General features: G+C 39.3%; 1 protein-coding gene across 2 annotated transcripts in view; it reads right to left on the bottom strand.

The window, feature by feature from the left end:
• Positions 1-20,501, bottom strand: part of ELOVL2 (ELOVL fatty acid elongase 2) — a 52,981-nt gene that overhangs the window by 11,708 nt on the left and 20,772 nt on the right. Inside the window, exons 1-3 of one of the 2 annotated variants that reach the window (XM_021301338.2) lie at positions 15,182-15,232; positions 14,847-14,910; positions 11,234-11,421 (exon numbers count right to left, since the gene is read on the bottom strand). In XM_021301338.2, coding sequence (XP_021157013.1) covers positions 11,234-11,421; positions 14,847-14,910; positions 15,182-15,217 — 288 coding nt within the window. In that variant the 5' untranslated portion in view covers positions 15,218-15,232. Of the gene's footprint in view, positions 1-11,233; positions 11,422-14,846; positions 14,911-15,181; positions 15,233-20,501 lie in introns of those variants that run through there. The other variant, XM_065052414.1, reaches the window with a different exon arrangement.

Here is a 20,501-nt window from a genome sequence, read left to right as displayed (position 1 = left end):
TGTGTGCCAGAGGTCACCAAACCAAACAGGACGGGACCGCAGTCTAAAAACAGGGGAAACAACAAAAATCCAACCTAGAGGTCCTCAAACAAATGCTCACTGAAGCTGAGATCACATCTTGTCTTTCCAAGCTGGCCTCTGCTCAGGTGTTGTGCCTACAAGTGTGTAGGGCTGGGACATCTGGGCTCATCTCCATTCCCTGCTGTGGCAGGTGGGTGGGAAATTTTTGGGGTGTGAATTTGGGGGTTGTCGTATGTAGGGACAGGAGTTGTCCTTGTGTGTCTCTTCTAGCTCAGGCCATTCTATGGTGATTCTGTGAGCTCACAGATGTGCTGAAGAGAAGGGAGTAAAAACTCCTTGAGAAAAGCCAATTATGCCACTTCATCTCTGTATTATCTTTCAAAAAGCAGCTGAGTGGAAAAAGAGTCATTTCTGTATTCTGAATAGGAGACAGAGGGCATGCACCTCCCCAGTGGTCCCTCCTGTGGCGTGTCTGTGGTCCCCAAACCTGTGCCTATGCTGTAGCTGGCAATAGGTAGCAGCTTTGTGAGAGACAGAGGAGATGTTACTGCATGGTTACCTTTATGGGTAGTTCCTCTCAGTTCCTTCCATGTGCACTCTCCTGCCTTGGATTTTCTCTCCAACGGAGAGATGGCTGAGGGATCCCCAAACTGAGACTTAGAATAGGCAGGTACAGCATCACTGACAGGCTATTGTTAAAGATTTGCTCTCAACTCTATCTTGTTACTTGAGAAGTACTAAAGAAAATGGAATCGTCATCTTGTTATTGGCTGGTAGCCATATGGTTAGATTGTGCTGAAGTACCAGGAGCTCTTCTGGAGGCAACATCCTGGATGTCAGCAGGCTGCGGTGGTGACATCTGGGACCTTTGGCAAGGTATGTCCTCAAACACAGGCATGAACAGCTCTGCCAGAAACCTCTGTGGCTGCTTCTGCTTATAGGGGCAGGAGGTAAATCATATTGCCTCTTGTTATTTTACTTCTTTCAATAATTTATAATGCAATTCTCATTGGTTTTCTTGGTGGGAAGTGGTGGTAGTGGGACCATCTCTCATTTTGTGATTGCAGGAAGTTGAAACCATAGCTCCCAAAACTTCAAAGCCCTAAAAACAAATGAAGAGGCAACTGCTTTTCCCTTCTTGTACAAGGGGTTGTCATAGACTAGGGAGGACCCTTGCTCCAGATTTTACTGAGAAACTAAATAGACACTGTAAATGCACTCAATTATTTTGTTAAGGTAAGAGACTAATTTTGTGGTTTGTTATATTAATATTTTATATGCTGTTTTTAACTTTGGGCTATGCTATGATGTGCCTATAACATTTCTATTTACCGTTCTTAAATAATTTTACCTTATGAGAGGTAATTTTAATTATTTTGTTCCAAGATTAATTAATACAATTTTGTCATTTTTTGTCTGTGAATTCATATATTTCCTATTTGGTTAAACTTTTTCATTTCTCTTTTTATGCGTCTTTGGGGATTTGCCTTTTTCAGGTTCCAATTGCAGACATACTTTACTCCTTCAATTTGTTTTTTCTCTTTTCCGTTAATGACTGGCTCATTTTTTGCTTTGCTGAAGATACCCAGCCTCATAAAATCCTCTGCTATGGTAGGTGAAAGGTTGGTTCACAGAAATTTCCTAGAAAAACCTGCAGTTTTAAAACTTTTGATTAATTTGTTTTGCAAATATTCTGATTAGTGTATGATTATAATAGACGGATTTTTCAAAAATCTCTTTTTCATGGTTTGTTTGTTTGTTTTGTGTGTGTGTGTGCTACAGGTTTGGAAACTTTCCCACTGGTGCTGCTTTGAACTAGCCTGCTTGGTCATATCACAAGATTTTTTTTCAAAGATTCTATTCATAGTTCTTACATTGGAAAATGAAATGAGAAAACCCTTAGAGACTAGGAAATAAAAGAAATAATTATTTCTTTTTGATATAACAGATTTTTAACTTGGCTTCTGAGACATCTGTAACTTGTCACAATTGGTCAGCATGCAAACGGAGAACAAGCTTTGGGATAAGAATACCCCTCTCTCTGTCTGCAGGCTTTTCTTTGCTTTCTTCTTTTATTTGTTCATCCCTGATTTTGTATAATCTAGATTTGCAGATTGTACTGTGTGCGTGTTCTCTGGTTGTTTGTCTTGGCAGAAGAACTTTCTCTGCTTTGTGTCTGTGTTTCATGAGCCAGTAGATTAGAGTGAAGATCTGTTTTGACTGTCTTAACCTTGTTATTTCATGTCAGCTTTTCTGTAGTTCAGTATTTCTGTTCTTTATTGTAGGTGCCTTACATGCAGCTGAGTTTCCTTTAGGGAAAAGAGGAGAATCCACTTTGAGTTTTGACTGCTCTACTTTGCAAGATAATTTCCAAGATTTCTCGATAACTTCCCAATAAAGAATTCTCAAGGAAACTTGGAAGGCAGAGGGTACTTTTGGGGGATCCTGGTGATATGAGGCCATGATTTTAATGTTTGCTATCAATGATGTGGAAGGTAAGCAGCTTACTCAATGGTACAAAATGAGCCAGCTGTGTATCTGGAACATTAGCTGGCACCCTGACACAAGATGTTCAGTTACCAAGTCTCTCTCTGATACCAAAGTCATATGTTATTTATACTGTTTCGGTCACGTTTGCTTTCACATGCTAAGCACTCTCATGGCTCTGCAGAGCTGATGGTGGTGTGCAGAATGGTGCAAGTGCAGAATGTATAAAAGACATGAGAAATCCCCTCTCAAAATAAAAATTCTCTCTCTCTGGAAAACAATTCTTTGAATGCTTTGCATTCTTGGCAACCTATCCTGAAAATAATATTAACACATGCATTGTTTACCGCTATTTAGAAAAACAGATCACGTAAAGAGGAAAATGCTGCCTTGTGAAAAATTGCTACTAAATATCAACATCCTGTTATTAGTTGAGTTTTCATATTTTGCTGTTGCTCTAATGTTCTTAACAAATCACTCATCTGGTTGAATATAAGCAGCACAAAGATTCACAGCATTTGCTTTACTGTAGCCTCTCTTGCCTTTTTTTTTTTTTTTTGGTTATTAAAAGGGAAATCCCATTGTTCAGGAATAAGAGCTGGTTCCTCTGTAAGAAATCTCAGCAGTGGATGGAGAGGGGGGAGCAGCAGGTGCCAGAAAATGCTGCAAAAGCCTCTCACTTTGCTGAGTAGCAAACTAAGCACCAACAGCCTGGAGCCAAGGACCTGCGCCCTGCTCATTTCAAGTTTTCAGCCTGAAAAATCTCACAGCTGTAGCTTGTTCCTGCATCTATCCTCTACAGGTAGACTAGAAAGGAATGTGATTTTTCTGAATGGATATTCTTCTTTCTGCTGCCTGTGGTTTCTTTGTGCTTTTTGAGTTGTAGAAAAAGCTATGTGCATGTTGGGTTTTCTTAGAGAGAAAATGCCTGGAAGAAACAAGGTATTTCACCTTGTCCCAGGGAAGGAGAAAGAGGGTGAGGCACCAGCACCTGGAAGATGAGCAAGCCTTATAAGACATTTGGAATATTTTCAGTTTACCTGGAGAGAGTGTTGGTGTTTGCAGTCTCAGCGACATGCACAGATCTTTCCCACACACCCACCTAATGTTTTAGTTCACTTATTTATGCTAGTATTTATACTTCTGTTCACTATTTATTTTCACCAAGCTTTTAGCTCCTAGTTATAATTCCAAAATCAACACTTTAGCAAAGCTTCACATGTACCACTTTACCCTCTAGAAGGATCCTCTTTGATTCTGGTTCATGACTGTAATCTCCATCATGATCTGCCTTGATTTTTCCCTATCAGAGCCAAGTTAAATAGGCTTGTGAAACAGCTTGGTATCTGTGAAACAGTCCAGAAGGGAGAGCCAAAACCAATTATTAAAATTAGTATTCCAACAATTGGAATTCCTCTCAAAAGTTCAGAGTGGGAGGTCTGGATGATGCTTTTAGTCATATGGTTTAGTTCTAGGTAGTCCTGTGAGCAACAGAGAGTTGGACTCAATGATTCTTATGGGTCTCTTCCAAGTCGAGATATTTTGTGATTCTATGATGAGTGCTAGTGTCCTTCTTGTGGAAAAAAATGGAGCAAGAAGCCTATTGTCAGTATTAGGTATATGATGTTTTACTGGGTTTTCTGTGCGACTCCAGCCCTCAAGCCAGTTAAAATATCTTGATCTGACTACTGTCCTCAAGAAATGGAGGGCTTGCTAAATGAAGGGGACTAATCAATGTAGTGGAAAGCAGGGTCTAACTTGCAGAGCTGTGAATCACCTAGTTCCCTTGGCTGTAGGAGGAGATTTTTGCTAGTCCTTGTGAATAGCAACTCCTCCCTAGATCTCTAGACTTGGACGAAATAGCCCTAAACCAGTTACATCCAGATCAGATCCCAAGGAAAAGGAGCCTAAGTAAAGGTTCAGGTCAGTGTATCGGGAAGGAGGAATGACTTTGTTTTGTTCGCATGTTTTATTTTAAGTGAATTTTAGAATGAAGTGCCTCAGAAGATGACTAGTGTCTAAAAACAAAGGCCAGATATTCATCACCTGACTTTCCTTTTTCAGTTCTTAAAGGGAAAAATCAGCTCCTTTATTGTAACATGGCACAATTCTACAAGCAAGCAACATCTGAATTGTCTTCCCATCCCCAAGAGGCTCAGTGAAGCGTGCCGCAATGCTCCTAAGGCTATTGTACTTTCATGTAATAAGTAGATGAATAGAGAAAGATACCATTAATCATCCTTGATCTATCATTAAATCAGTCTTGAACAATACCTAAAAAGCTTTCAGATGGGTTTTATGGCTAGGACATTCAATAGTAAAATCATCTGTGAATTATGTTTGAGGAATATTTTTCTATACAGGCTGACTATTTTTAAATGAGACTCTAAGAACTGTGCTATAATCCCAGATTTTAGATGGACAGCTGAGATGCAGAACAACCTGTGTTTCCAGATTGCTGCTCTCTGTCCTGAAGATCTCAAATAAGATGCAGTCTGGCAAGACCATAAACCCCTTAGGGAAGTAGCGTGGCCTAGATGGTTCAGCCCAGTCCAGGAGCTTAGTCCCAACCCTGATGTTTGGTCAGTGCCTCAGTTTCCCTAAATGTAGTGTTACTTAATAGTGGTGTTCTGCCAAACATGAAACAGATGCTGAATAGGAAACTCAAGATTTTTCACAATTAAAATATTTTGTTGTCTCTCCTTATGATGCAGCCAAGATATATTTTCATGGGGACAGAAGTGTAAAGGGCATGCTTTGGGCACCCTTGGTAAGACTCTGCGTCTCTCCATGGGTGTAGCTAGAGGTCCAATAATTACACCCATGGTGGCTCAAAAAAAGATTAGCTAATCCTGTAATACACCGACTAAGGTTTGCTATCCTGACCTGCAATATGTACAGCTGGGCTCCATGGTGGGTCTCTCAACCTGCTTGGGCATCCTAACTAGAAAGAAACTGGTTATTCCAGAGTAAAAGAACTAAGTGGTCCCATGCTTTCTTCTTTTTCAGACTCTATAAAGTTCATAATTTCAATAAACGATTTTTTTTTCTTTCAACAAAAACTATTTCAAATGTGAAGTCATGTTGTTGAGAAACTCTTAAGCAGCTCCATTTAATGCCTCTTAAGTAAATGGGAGACTGCTAGAAGGATTAGTGAACTAATGACCTAAAAATGACTTGAATTTATGAATGCTGATTCTTTTGTGTGTTGCTGTTGTCTCGGATAGTGAAACACGCTAAAACAAATCCCTTCCAGGCTTATTTTTTATGAATCTTTGATTACATGTCCCATTCTGAATAGCTTCCATTCATTATTTTGAAATTGTTGTATCAGAAGCTTTGCACATGTGAAAAAAAACTTCATCATATATTACTCTTGGTTTCTAACAAAGTTCTAATGCAATCTATTTGAATTGGGCAGGTGAGATCCAGAGCACTGCCTTTTTCATGAGCAGGCTAAATGTTTCAATTAAATGCAGAGCTCAGAACGGTCAGTAGAAAAGACAGGGAGAACAGAACGCAGGATGAAAAGTGAGAAGTGAGGACGTGTCCAGTTAGAGTAACTGCAGGTGAGAACAGCAAAGTCAGCTCCTCAGTTCTCCAAACAAATTATCTGCTTAAGATCGAAGAACACCCGGGAATTTAACTCTATTCAGATGAAGATCTTACTTGCTCAAAAAAACTGTTTACTTTTGTCCAAACGTTTTGCCACTTTACACTGCACTGTCAAGGACCTTTTGCTGACTTGTTTATCTTTCTCTCTTCTTCCTTCTTCTAAATGATAGAAAAGAATACCTGATTTCTTCTGTTTCACTTTGTTCTTTTCCTCTTGCTCCCCTAAGGTTAAGATAGTCTTTCTGTGCTAATTAAAGAATTACTTCAAAGGAAGCTTTCACCTCAAGCACCAGATCTTATTGTTCTAGAATCATTACTTGCTTCTCTGCTAAATTTGCATTTGCTAAATTCTAGACAATTAATGAAGAACTAAATCATTTATTACAATCTTTTTTTAAAAAATATTATTATGCTGAAGTTGTTTTTCTATAATACAATTCCAGGATAGTCAAATCAACTAGCATCTAAGTCTTTTTTCTACATTTCCTCATCATCTGCACTGTTAAAATTTTACTTAGACCTTCTGCTACTCAAGCTCTATGGTTTTAGCGTTTGCACAGATAGGAAGCAAATTTTTTTTCACATCAGGAGAGTTGAAGTACTCCTTTTTTGTTTGTTTGTTTTGTTCCTTTCATTTTGTCCACAGGTATCCCAAATTCAGGTATTATACTGGACTTTCTGGCAATTTCTGAGATGTTATCCCAGTTGCAATGTGTAGAGCTCAAAATGGTGTCTGGTGTCTCTGATTGTGCCAGCATTGTGCTTCTGACCTTTCCCTGCTATCAGAGGGTACAATGAAGGCAATTCTGGTACTCCTGGAAATACTCATGTCATCTTGGCACCTAGAGATCTGTGAGTTATTACTACAGTTCAGAAATTTTGCTTACTGTGGGTTGGATGGTCATCTCCTAGAAAGTGAAGGTAATTTATGTTTGTTTTAATTGGGTTTTTTTCCCTCTCCTGTTAGGTAAAAGACTTTCCTTCTGGCTTCACTAAAAACGGTAATGCACTGGTCTTGCAATACTTGTGAAATTCAGCTCTCTCCCTTTTGCTTTGAATTGAGGGGTCCTCACATGTAGGTCCTGCATCCCCACATGGATGTGGTTGCTTGCTTACACATCCTAAGGATTTCTATTAAGTTTGTGAGGCTACCTGGGGATACAGGAAGCTTGAGACATCACACCACTCCTATGCTAATGACACGTATGGCTGGATCATCTCCTTTTTAATCTGACCCAGATAGTGCCAGTGTCCTGGTTTTCTCAGTGCCTGATCAACAATAGGACTTGGACGAGTGCTTGATGACTAGCTGAGATTTAATTTAAATAGGGCAGAGGTGATCCTTACTGCTGGGGAAAGCAGCCTAAGACCATGGTAGAGATTATGACTTTTCCTGTTAATGAGAGTATCCTTGCCTGACTAATTGCACAATTCAGAGATCAGCACTGGTCTCCATTGTTTCCAGTTTTAATTTCTCATTGGGAGTTTTGACATTTATCTTGTGGTAAACTTCAAAACCTTATCTTGGTATCGGGTGCCTCAGACTGCATCCCTAGGAGTGTGGTTTGTGAGTTGACTTGCACATGAAATAATTTTAAAATACACAAAGACCTGATTGCTTTTCACAGTAAGCTGATTTCCTGTTCATAGTTGGCACTTTTAAGATCTTAGGAAAATATTTTTGCAGAAGAAAGGCACATTTTTCTAAAATTTTTGCTAAAAGTTTTTATTTTTATTAAAATAAAAAGGTAGTGGTTTGTCTTTATGCAGATTTTTGACAATGTTACTGGAAATTGTTGGATCAGTAGGCTTGATTTGGGTCTATGAACACTTAATGGTACAGAAGAGTAGACAAAAACTAATACACATTTGATGCAGGTTTCTCTTGTAGTGGCAATGGTATAAAGATTTTCTTCTGGCCCCTTGACAGTGCCCTTGCAACTCGACTAATTCAAGGACATGATGTGTCTAAGCTTCAGGTACTTGAAAAGAGCGCTGCTCCAAAACCAAGTGCCCCACTTTTCCATTATATTTGATGGGCAGAGGTAAGAGCCTTTGATGACTTCAAGAGAATCTGTTTGCCTACCTCAGAAGTCTAAATCAAGATGTAATAACCTACCCTTCTGTGAGACCTTCAAAGGCTCCTAACTCTTCTGTGGCATAAAGATTTTGATGAGGGCAGCTGAGCAGAGCTGGTTTTGTTTAGACCTTGTCCCTAGGGGACAGTAGAAGTATCTGACCTTATGCTAATGGCATGTATTAGAGTTGTCCTGGAGCTATTTCTCCAAGTACTTTAAGGGATTGGTTGACCTCAGACCTCATGGAGATAGAATCAGCTCCCAGATACTTCATGCCCATGGTGCAGTGCATGGAGCTCTATCTCAAAAGAGGAATCTGCCCTTGGAGATTAATTATAAAAACAGTCCTTTTGTTATGACTCCTTGCTATAACCTTTGTCTTCGTGCCTTGACGTTGTACAAATCAACTCCAGTCAAGGGACAGCTAAACTAGCTCAGGGAACGAAGGTGAGGAGATGAAGAGTTGCAGCACAGGTACCCCATCAGTTGGTTTATCATGTTTCTCATTAAAGCCATCATGTGGAACAGTCTGCATTTGGAGATACACCCTTTATTTTGAAAGAGATATTTTTCTTTTGAATGTCTAAGAAGTACCCACTCCATTCCAGAACAATCACAAGAAAAGGTGTGTGGCACCTTATAAACAAAATCAAGAACAAATAAGAATAATGCAAATAACTGGGTTGGGGGGTTTATTATTATTTTTTGGTGGTTCATCTCTATAATAGAGCTTACTATTTTATGGTTTGTGTCTGTTAAGAGACCAGAGGGCTTTGGGTGCAGTAGAACGATGGAGGATAAGACAACTGTTACAGATGTCTTTAATGAGGAATTAATCCTGAATCACACTCACTGGAGGGATCAGCTGTATTTACATAAGAAACCACTGTGCAGGATGCTCTAAATATAGGTAACTCTTGCCTTAAAGAGCTTACTGTCCATAAAAGACAGAAAGAATAAGGGCCAGAGAGAAGCTTTGGAAATGAAGCATTTTGAAATGTTGAGTCATTTCTCTCTTCCATTTGCCTGTTTTCCTTCAGCAGGTTTGTGTAAGCTACCTCAGGCAGGTCTGCAAGACCCAACTTATTTTCTGCTCCTTCACAGGAGAAGCTGTGATAGGAACCGGACAAGTAGACTATGAAAAAATACGGAGCCACTGTTATGGAAGAGTGTTTTATACAATGAAAAACCAGCCTGGCTGACAGTCCAGAGCCAAGAGCGAAATCTGCAATAGAACAGCTGGTAGTGCAGATTAGTTGTGATGTCTCCTGTGTTCCCAACAGATACAGAATGTGGACCTGTGAGCTGCCACCAGTCATGTCCAGCTGCAGCCTCGGAGGCAGAAATCAACAGTCACCAGCTACAGAATCAGGGTCTAAAGGGACTAATCTGAGGACTAACACAACTGCAGCAAAGTTGGCCTCTGGAGGAAAAGGGCAGTGAGGCAGTGGACTGGGAGCTGTATCAACACAATTCCTATAAGGATATGAGGGTGACAAAAAACCAAGTCCATTTCATTAATGTAAATGAGACCTGCTAAAATCTTTGTTGATTCATTTGCTTGTGGCCAAATCAGTCTGCTGGGGAAGGGAGCAGTAATTTTGTTTTTTATTCAGTTAATCCTTTTTGCTGAGTCCTCTTACTGAAGGCAGTGATCTGTATACCTTCAAGCAGAATGGCGATTTAAACATCAAAGCTCTGATTTAAATTCTGGAGGGCAATCAGGATGGAGTCATCAAACCTTCCAGCAATTGTGCTGGTTTCTCCTTTGCTCTGGGCCTGATCCTGCATTCTCGAAAAGCCATGGCAGTCTCTGAAGCCAGATGGAGCCTTGACCAGGACAAAGCCCTCTGTAGCACAATCGTTTCTTTGCACAAAGGCACAAAACTAAACTGCTGTTCAGCCTTTTAAATGGACCAGTCACCTGGTGTTTAGCTCAAATTAATGTAAAACTTGAAGTTTTTGGGATCTTGTTTGGCTTCTGCAAAGTTTCTTCTCCAGTTGTCAGGACTGTTGGTCCTTGTTATTCTCATGGAAACTGCTGTTGTGGATTGGAGCCCAGGGAGAAAGAAATGCTCAGGGCTGTGCGGGCAAGGCAGCAATGTCAGCTCACGCTTCCACAGATCACACCATGAAATCAAGCACATCCTTCAGCTAGGGCTTCTTGTGCTTCGGGTCAATTTTTAAGCCAAGTCAGGAAAACGTTTTGTGGTTTTTGTCTTTTAGTGTTTCTTTTTCAGGACTGCAAGTGATGTATGTTAATGGTTGAATATTAAAAGTACCTCAATCACAAGGCTGAGAATGGGGACCTCCCATATAATGTAAAAATAGTGACTTTTGGCTTCTGCTCCTCACTAGGGAGGTGAAAATACATGTGCTTCTGCTGACAAGAGCTCTTCAAGTCCCTTGCTGTTGCAAAATTGCCAGATGCATTCAAACCTTTATTCTGGCTATGAATGGGTCCCAATTTCTATGAGCATGTTCCTTCCTGATAAGTACTTGGGAAATAATCTGTGTGACTATGTTCAGGCTCCAAATCCCTGTAGCACTTGCTTTTGTCTGAAATGGCAGGTTTTCATCATCTGTCTTCTGTTTAATGTTACTACTGTCTAACTATATGATGGAAGCTTTTTAGTCAGGAGAGCAGAAAAACAATGTTCAACTGCCAAGACCATAGATAAATCAGTACTTACTCTCATCTATAAATGTGCTCACATTTCAGGATGGGTATTTGTACATAGAAAAATTTTTCCATAGACAGTCATACAAATAAACCCCAATCTGTGGGTGTACTCATGGGTGCTGAAGAATAAGGTATAGACCTGTTTTTGAGCTGAGCGACTGCTGCAGATTCAAATTCGTGCTGAGACAGTACAGTACAACTCACTGTCCAATTGCTAAGGGACTTTTCTTAAATTTACTTTGCTTGTGATGTTGAATTTCCTGGCAAAACTATCTGTTGCTAAGATATTTCTGGTAAAAACTGTGCATTGCTCGCCTTTCTCAGCCCCACTGCCCGGAAGAACACTTACCTCTATGAGCATGTACAGGGAGAGCAGTGTGATCCCAAGGTTATAAACAATAAGGTGAACCCTGAGAGAGAAAGGAGGTCTGTCCTTCATGAACTTGTTGCCCAGCCATATGCAGAGTAGGTACGCTCCAGTAAGGAAAAATGTGGGAAGGTAAGAGTCCAAAAGAAACCATCCTCTAACCCTGGTGTCTGAAAAGAAACACAGGCAGCAGATAATTAAGAAGGCTATGGTAAAGTATTGCTAAAATCAAGAAAATCGCATCACGAAAAAGGTCTACTAAAAGTATGAGAGGGAATCTGTCACGTCCTGCTCTCATTAAGACCTCTATTCATTGCTTTTACAACCCTAAAACCGCAGACTAATTCAGAGAATGTGTGGTGAAAACTGTATGGAATTCCTTGATAATTTACGGTCACTTAAATCTCCTCACATTAACAGGAAAGAAAAAATGAAAAGAATAAATCATTCCTATATGCTTATTTAATTTAATGTTTTGACTTAATATCTAATTAAATCATATCTTAAATCTGCTCAGTGGACAATTTGCAGATACAAAGTATGAATGTAAATTTGCCAGTTCATATATTGTTTTAATTCTGCATTTGTAATATAAGTATGAATGTATATACTATTTGCTAGGAAACATTTGCACAAGGAGAGGATTTTTCAAAAACATTCAATATGAGAAACAAATGGGGAGGTGTTTACTTGGATTATCAAATATGTTTGGCAAGGCAACGGCTTGCCTTCTCATAGATTCTGTTCCATTTGCTCAGTCCTGAAATGAAATATTAAGGTCAAATCCTGCTTGCTTTATTCACACAAGTAATCTCATTGGCAGTAATCAGATAGTTCAGTGTATATGAGCAAAGCCTAATCCTATATGCCAATCTGGAGGCTCAGCTTCATTGTCCTATGAGCAACTGGATGTCATGAGCAATAGGAGTGTGTTTTCTTTTTCTTTTTTTTTTTTTTTTCCTAAGATGAAGCAAAACCTAGAGTAAACTTTCCACAGTAACAATCTTCAGACATTTATGAATGAAAAGAATAGGGGGTGTCATGGCTAGTTTTTCAAAAAGGTTAATTTAAATCTGTCATGATTTACAAATTATGTGAAGAAGTAAGTCAGTGAGTAGCTATTGTGCAGGTCACAGTAGTTCCTTCTGTTCTTACAAACCGTTTTAAATTACTTAGTTTATTTTTTACAGAGACCAAGATCATATTAAAAATTGTAACAGATGAAAAAGTATTCACAGTGCATGGAAAAACATTTTACAATTTTTCCACCTGTGTTGAGTTTGGAAAGGAGTGGGCAATGGATGATGCACAAACTAAATGTGCCCAAGCATTTAAAAAGCTGTTGCCCATCTCAGTTTTTCTGTACTGTATTATTTCCGACTATTATCTCCTCAGAGACTTATATGCACAGGTATACATTAAGTGAAAATTTGAGTAATGTGCTTATGAACAGGTATACGAATATCAGCTTGCTTTCTCAATACATTCTGCCTCTGTTTGCCACCTTGCTTCCATCACAGTGGCTGTAACACTCATGTTGGATTTGGGCTCTGTGTGGGATGTAAGCTGTTTCGCAGGAAAGACTTTTAACCACACTTAATTTACTGTGGAGGTCCAGTGCTCTCCTGGTTTTGAGTCTTCCTTCTGAACTCTCAAAAACCTCTAGAAGGGGGGAGGTGTAGGATTAAAGCAGTCACAACAGCACAACCACCTGTGACAGAGCACCATCCTTCCTTTGGAGTGGCCTTGCTTTGCTGTGCATTACCAAGCTAGAGTGTCTGTTTTCTCTTTTCAGATCTCAATGCCTATTTAAGAACACCTCAGTGTGAGAGTAAAACACTCCCAGCAGCCCTCTTGAAGTCTACAAGCCACATGTGAAGCTCTGGAATGGATGTCCCCCCATCTGAACGATTGCAACACTTGGTGCATAAAGGTTACTTGCACAAAGGACAACTGGCATCAGCAGATAACGAAACAGCATGTTTGCTCAAAGAGAAAAAATTGGAAGAGATGAGAACACAAATTAAACGAAACACCATTAAATGCTGCCCCAGTACTTCCTTGGAAGGTTTTCACTCTGCTGTGAGTGGCCACGAGAATGTGGACTGATCCATATGAAACTAGAACTAATGTGCTTGTTCAGGTCAGCAGGTCGAGTATTTTTAAGATCTATATTATTTCAATTTCAAGAGAAATTATTAAAACGTATACCATTACTGATTAGTTTCCACTCCTGCCTTGGTACCTTGAAGGGTTATTGGCAGAAAATGGTTTATAAATGGCAGTGACTGTTTTGTTTCCACTTACATTTATCCTTGAATGACAAGAAGAGGAAGTTTTTATGTGGCAGGAAGGGAGGAAAGGGAACGTATTTCAGAAAAGTTATCAAAAGAAGGAGAGATCAAAAGTATTTCTGTTGACTGACAGTTTGATCTCCATGTTCAAGTGGTATAAAAGTACGCTGTAAACAGGAGAAAGGATTATTTTTACTGTGTCGAACCCACACAGCATCTGAATTTGAGACCAAGGCAGTGAATAAAGCTACAGTGTGAAAGCGCTGGACTAGAGCAGGGGAGGCACTCAGAAGCTCTGACCACTCCATGAATAAGCTCATTGAAAGCCACTGGCTGTGATATGCCAGACCCTTGGGGTGAAATCTTGGTTCCTTTGAAATGAATGTCAGGCCTCCCATGCTCTTTAAAGGTATCAGGCTTTTATCAGTGAGGTTTAGAGACATTTTGATTCAGCCTTCTGTATACCTTGGGCCAGTTGGTGTCTGAGCAGATTCAGCCCTTTTCAGGTGCAGAGGGTAGATGGTTTTGCACCAATGCCTTGCTACTGTTTATATTCAACTAAGGAGTGCTTATTACTTTATCATAACTTTATTAACATCTGTCTATTGTTGATCACCCCTATTTCTTTCACAGATGAAGCAGGTAACATTTAACTCCTGCAAATCAATATTCATTAATTTTGCATGATAGCAGACAATACTCTGCAGATGAAGATGACCCTGGAAAAATGCTCTCTTGCAGAACAATATAGTTATTTCACTGTTTCTCATGTTGCTTTGAGCCTAGGTAATCTCCTATCCAGAATAATATTGACCAACACCAAATTGTAAGACCACTTCTTAAGAGACGTAACTGATGGGCAGGCATATATATCTGGCTTCTCTTCCCTGATTCAAAGGACTTGGTCTGCTAGTTAAAAAGCAAACATTGAGGTAAATTTGTATACAAAGGCCAGCTGATACCAGTGAACAAAGGCACAACATATGCCTATTTATAAATATTTTTTTTAAATCAGTTTAATTTCTTCTTTCATCTTCAGTACAATCTGTGATTTAATTTGTATTACAAATAATATGTCTAACACTAAAAAATCTATTGACTTCCTATAAATGCAGTGTATTGATATATTTCCTACAATAATGGTGTGTTCCTGCAAATACTATGGTTCTGCCTTGTCCACATTTTTCAATGAGAAATTGTTCAGATGTAGGATTTTGACTGCTTCTATTTATTAGAATATTTTTGAGTGGTAATCTGGATAGGTATTATTTCCTAAAAGGGCTGTAGGTGGACCAGCTTACCTCGAGGACCAAACATATAGTCCACAAATGCATTAACTTCCTGATCAAAAGCTTTCAGGTGCTCCTAGAAAAAATAAAAAGGATATGTGACATGGCTCATACAGAGAATACAATTAAATAAGCCCAACAAACTGGCAAAGAGCATGTCATGCTCAAGCATTTCCAAAGTGCACAACGTCATGTCTACTGATAAAACCAAACTCTTTAAAAAAATTATTTAGACTGGACTATGGTCTAGACAACTTTATAGGCCTTGTTCCTGGAAACTGCCTAAACCAGAAATCTTTAGGAAGGGAATTTAAGGTTTTACAAATGAAAAAGAACAGTTATCACACCAAACTCATCTGTGATGGACGTCTTTTTCTCTCCATGCTTTTCTGTTTGCTTTTTTAATGTTTCTTCAACTGTGTTTGGGTTTGTTTTTTTTTGTTTGTTTTTGTTTTGTTTTGTTTGTTTGTTCGTTTGTGTTTGTTTGGTTGGTTGGTTGGTTTTTGTGTTTTGTTTTGGTTTTTTTGTAGAGAGGAGCTGGCAATTCCTTTGGTAAGCTTCACAAAACTGCCTGATTGCAACCAGCCTAGTGACAGAGCTTCAGTTGAATATGTTGATGCTTTACTCTTCAAGAAGGAAACCTTTGGGGTGAGCCAACTGAGACTAAATCAGTTTCTGAGTTCCTAAAAATGTCTGCAGGAGAAGCCAGACCTCCAGTAATGAAGTTCAGGCCACACAGGGAGGGAGGAAGAGGAAGTATACATCACAGAGACATTGTACTTTGAAGTCTAAGTCAATGAAGCTGCGAAGCTGGCAGGTTTGGCAAGTTTGTGTCTGTTTGTGACCAAGTTGGAAGCTAAGTCATGATCAACACAGTTGTTTGCACAGTCAGACGTGGTGGCCTCTCCAAAACACTTCTTCCTTGACTCCGGTTCTGGGTGGTGACTTCCTGCATGCCGATGCCTAAGCAGCTCTGCCACAGCCTGAGGTCATAGAATCATAGAATCATGGAATAGTTTGGGTTAGAAGGGACTTTCAAAGGCCATCTAGTCCAAGCCTCCTGCAATGAACAGGGACATCTTCAACTAGTTCAGGTTGCTCAGAGCCCTATCCAGCCTGGCCTTGAATCTTTCCAGGGATGGGGCATCTACCACCTCTCTGGGCAACCCATGCCAATGTTTTACCACCCCCACTGTAAAAATCTTTTCCAAATATCTTGCCTGAATCTCCCTTCTTTTAGTTTAAAACTATTACACCTTGTCTGTTGCAACTTGAGGACATTTCCTCTCATCCTATCACTTGTTACTTGGGAGAAGACACCAACCCCCTCCATGCTACAACCTCCTTTCAGGTAGTTGTAGACAGTGATCAGGTCTCCCCTCAGCCTCTTTTTCTCCAGGCTAAATGGCCCCAGCTCACTCAGTCTTGTGCTCCAGACCCTTGACCACCATCATTGCCCTTCTCTGAACTCTCTCCAGCACGCCAGTGTCTTTCCTGTAGTGAGGGGCCCAAAACTGAACACAAGATTCAAGATGCAGCCTCACCAGCACCAAGTACAGTGGTATGATCGCTTCTCTAGTCCTGCTGTTATGCTATTCTTGATGCAAGCCAGGATGCTGTTGGTCTTTTTGGCCACCTGGGCACACTTCTGGCTCAAGTTCAGCTGGCTGTCAACCAACACTCCCATGTTCTTTTCCTCCAGGTAGCTTTCCAGCCACTTTTCCCCGAGCCTGTAGCGCTGCCTGGGGTTGTTGTGACCCAAGTGCAGGACCTGGCATTTGGCCTTGTTGAACCTCATACAATTAGCCTTGGTCCATCTATCCAGCTCATCCAGATCCTCCTGTAGAGCCTTCCTACCCTCAAGTAGATCAGCACTCCCACCCAACTTGGTGTTGACTGCAAAATATACCAAGATTCCTTTTTTCATATGTTACCATTTTGATGCAACTTGTGATAGCTGACATCTTACACCTGGCTAGGATGAGCAGACATCACACTGAATCGACGAGCCAGTCTAAAGTTAAATCTGCCTCCTTATGAATGTGCTTAAATGACACAGTGGGGATTTGTAGCAGCTCTCAACCCTGCTTCAGTCTGTCTTAATTAACACCAGGTCCATTTGGTGCCTGGTTTGCTTTCATTGGTAATTTGAGAATAGAATTTTTCCTAGGAGGTGCAGCAGAAGAAACAAATATACTTAAGAATGTCCCAGTATTTGCCTCTCTTTTGGCTTTTTTACAGCTTATCTTAGTTACAGAAACAAAACCAGAGATTTAAAAGAAACAGATTTACAAGGTTGTTAAAGAAAATACACTTGTTTCTATACCTAATACTAGTATTTTGGAGAAAAAAAATTCTTGCTTTAAAAAAGAAAGGTCATTTTGTTTGACTAGTCTTGTCACCTTCCTGTCAACACCACTACAAGAGACCATACCATATTTCTGGATTCTAGAGCATGTCCTTAATAGCGCCTCTGGGCAAACTAGGTGCAAATGTCTTGTTAACATGATCTGTTGTGTTTCTGAAGAAAAGCAAATTTAAAAAGCCTGAATAAAACTACATACTCAGGCAACTCCTTTCTGGCAAATCACTGTAACAGCCTTTATCAATGCAGGTATTTGAGTTACAAGGCTAAAGATTAATGTGTATTTCATGTTTTTCCTTCTGTTTTACAGGACATTGCTCTCAGCACTGGCAATGCTAGCAGTTTGGCAGGATTTCAGACAGATTTGTGGAAGATCTATTTGCCTACACCTATGAAAAAGACCTTAGGAAAGATGATGAGGGAACATAAAGCTAATGATGATAAAGCAACACAGAGATCTCTGAGTTTCAACATTTTGCAACAGAAATTGAAACAAGTGAATAAGTAGCATGGTGTGCATATGTAAATTACTGTTTTCATTCTGATTGCACTTAAAGCACTGTTTCACGCTCAAAAGGTATGGAAAATATAACTTCTCTTTCTTTGTTTATGTATGTTTTTTAGTGCTGGACTTCACTGAGAGACCAATGTCTACTGGTTTCCTAATAGTTTTAGTAAAAGTAGTATAAGTTGTGCAAAAATTATGCACATGGTATTTAAACAGTGCAGGTATCACAATACCTTTGATTTGTTAGAATACCAATGATCTTTAAGGATTATCTACCGCCCTCTGAAAACACTGCCTCAAGTGGTTTAAGTTAATCTTCATACAGCTATAAAAACCAGGCTACTGGATCCAATGTAAGCATGAAAATCTCCTTTCTTTTACAGAAGCAAGTGGGTGGACATGGCCCTGTCAGCTATTGTTCCCAGTGACAATCTTAAAATATCTCCCAACCACTACCTTAGGGAACTAATACCACAGTCTAGAAACAAGGAGCTTATAGCCGAAGTAACTTGTTTGATCACTTGGGACCAGAAATGACCACCAACAGACTGGGGAAACCACTGAAAGTCTGAGGTCCAGAAGGAGAATTTGCCCACATGCATGAGGTTTCCATAACTTGTGTTAATCTAAGGATGGATATTCTAAAATCAAAGCTCCTTGAAGTTCAGAGATGGCAATACCAGGGTTTTCTGATCTGGGTGTGTATGAAGTACTGTTTAAAGTACTGCTGCATAAAGTACTGACAATAACTGTGATTAAAAGGCAAACAAAAGGCAATTATTAAATATAGGCATACATTATGAGGTGTGTTTGTGAGGTTTTCCATTTGATTTTGTGGATTTTAAATAGCTTTCTGAAGTAAACTTCCCACAAATGAGTAAATTGCATTCAATCTTATTTATTCTGTCTGGAAACCTTTTGTATTAGTGAAGCTTTTTCCATGCAAAAACATTGAATGTCATTTAGTATCTCAAAAACCCAAGATAATTTGTTTCTTGTTCTTACACAGCTATATAGAAACTATAATACTCTGTACAAAAAGAGATCTTATTTCAGGCTTCAAACAAAAACCAGAAACGGATGCCAGCCTCTGCTCTCTGATAGAGCTCCTGGAAGCTAATGTGATATTTGAAACAACCATGATAGAAAATACCTATATTAACTGTATGGTGATTTTTATTATTTAGATGGCAACTTTTCCTTAATTGCTTGAAGATTTCTGCTCTGTAAATAGTGACTGAGCAGCACTGGAATTAATCCGGATTTACCAGCATGTTTAAAGAAACTCATTTTAGATGCCTGCACATATTTAAACACATGAATATTAAAGTAGTATTGAAAAATTGTAGTGCTGGCTCCAGAATGGCTGGAAATAGGGGGTGAAATGTAACAAAGGGAAGCCAAATATAAATCTCAGGACTGTGGCATGACTGTTCATAAAATTATTTTTTTAGCTTTTTTATTGTTTGGAGCATTTAAAATTAATCAGGAATAAAGATGTACAATAGGGGACAACTCATCAGCAGATTATTTTAGATCAATTTCTAGGGTTTTTGTCATCTTTATCTTCTATGGTTTGTATGTTATATCTGTAGGAGGAATATGTGTATAACAATACTTAAAGAAAGCAATGGAGAAATATGAAGCTGAAGGTAGAAAGGTGAGCCAGAGTTTGCTATGTCTTGTGTCATTAGAACAAGGGGGATTAGTAAATGAAATTGGGAGGCAGGACATCCAGAAGTTGATATTAAACTGTTACTTTATGTGATATATAATTAATATATGAAACTCATTGCTGGATAATCTCACTGAGAGCAAGAACAAGCTGGAGTGAGCTTATGAGATAGACAGCTAGCCAGGGGATGAGACTGCTGCTATGTCTGATGGATGCACAGGGAAGGAAGGAAATTAGCTAGAAGAGACATTATTTCAGATCTTTTTTAGCATCTCAGATTAACTGTTTCAAGAAATAGAAACGGGACTCTTTATTTGATATGGTAATGTCTGTGTCCTATGTTCTGGGACATTACAGGGTTTTTCAAAAAGATGGACCAAATTTGAATGACTGTATCTCTGCAACCATGAACTACCCATGAATGAAACTCCTACCACTTGAAAGGGCACAGAGTTTCAAAGTTTTTAAAATTGTTTTGTAATTTTTTGTACAATTGTAACACGTTGCCATAGTGAAATATACTGCTTTGAAATTGGGTCCATCTTTTAAAAACAAACTGGGCTGCCTGAAGGGCTCTTTTGCCAATGTAAGATGCATCCATGTGGAATGTTTTTGCTAGTGTAGCAATCTCACTGCCTGATTCCTTCCCAATAAGCAGTATTGTGAAGCCAACAGACTTTTGTAACTGGATTTGTCCTATGAAGGCATGTAATTTGGTGTGGCAGAAGTGACTGAAGCTAAGTGGTACTGCAGCAAGGGAAGGTCTGCTAGAGGTCTGGGTCCAGTGAGGTGCCCAGATAATATGTGAACAATGTTTGGTAATGCTCCTATTTTGCAGAAGATGACCTAGAATAGCGAATAGAAAGAACACCAATGAAGCCATCTAAAGATACAGTTATTATGGGTTCCAAGAGAAGAGAGATCTATCTCTTCAGTTTTGAAAATGCAAGTTGTACAAGATGTTTTAATTTGAGGCAAAAATCTCTGTATGAAAAACACAGTATAACGAAGAAAAAAAAAAAAAGGCTGATCCTAATCCCACTTAAGCGCAGAAAATTAAAAAATGAATATTCTTCATATATTTATCTTCCTATTTCCTTTCTTGTGAAAGTTTTCACA

This window comes from Columba livia, chromosome 2 (assembly GCF_036013475.1).
Source record: "Columba livia isolate bColLiv1 breed racing homer chromosome 2, bColLiv1.pat.W.v2, whole genome shotgun sequence".
Lineage (NCBI taxonomy): Eukaryota > Metazoa > Chordata > Aves > Columbiformes > Columbidae > Columba > Columba livia.
The sequence above is the reverse complement of the archived record's forward strand: the minus strand, read 5'-3'. Positions and strand labels throughout refer to the sequence as shown.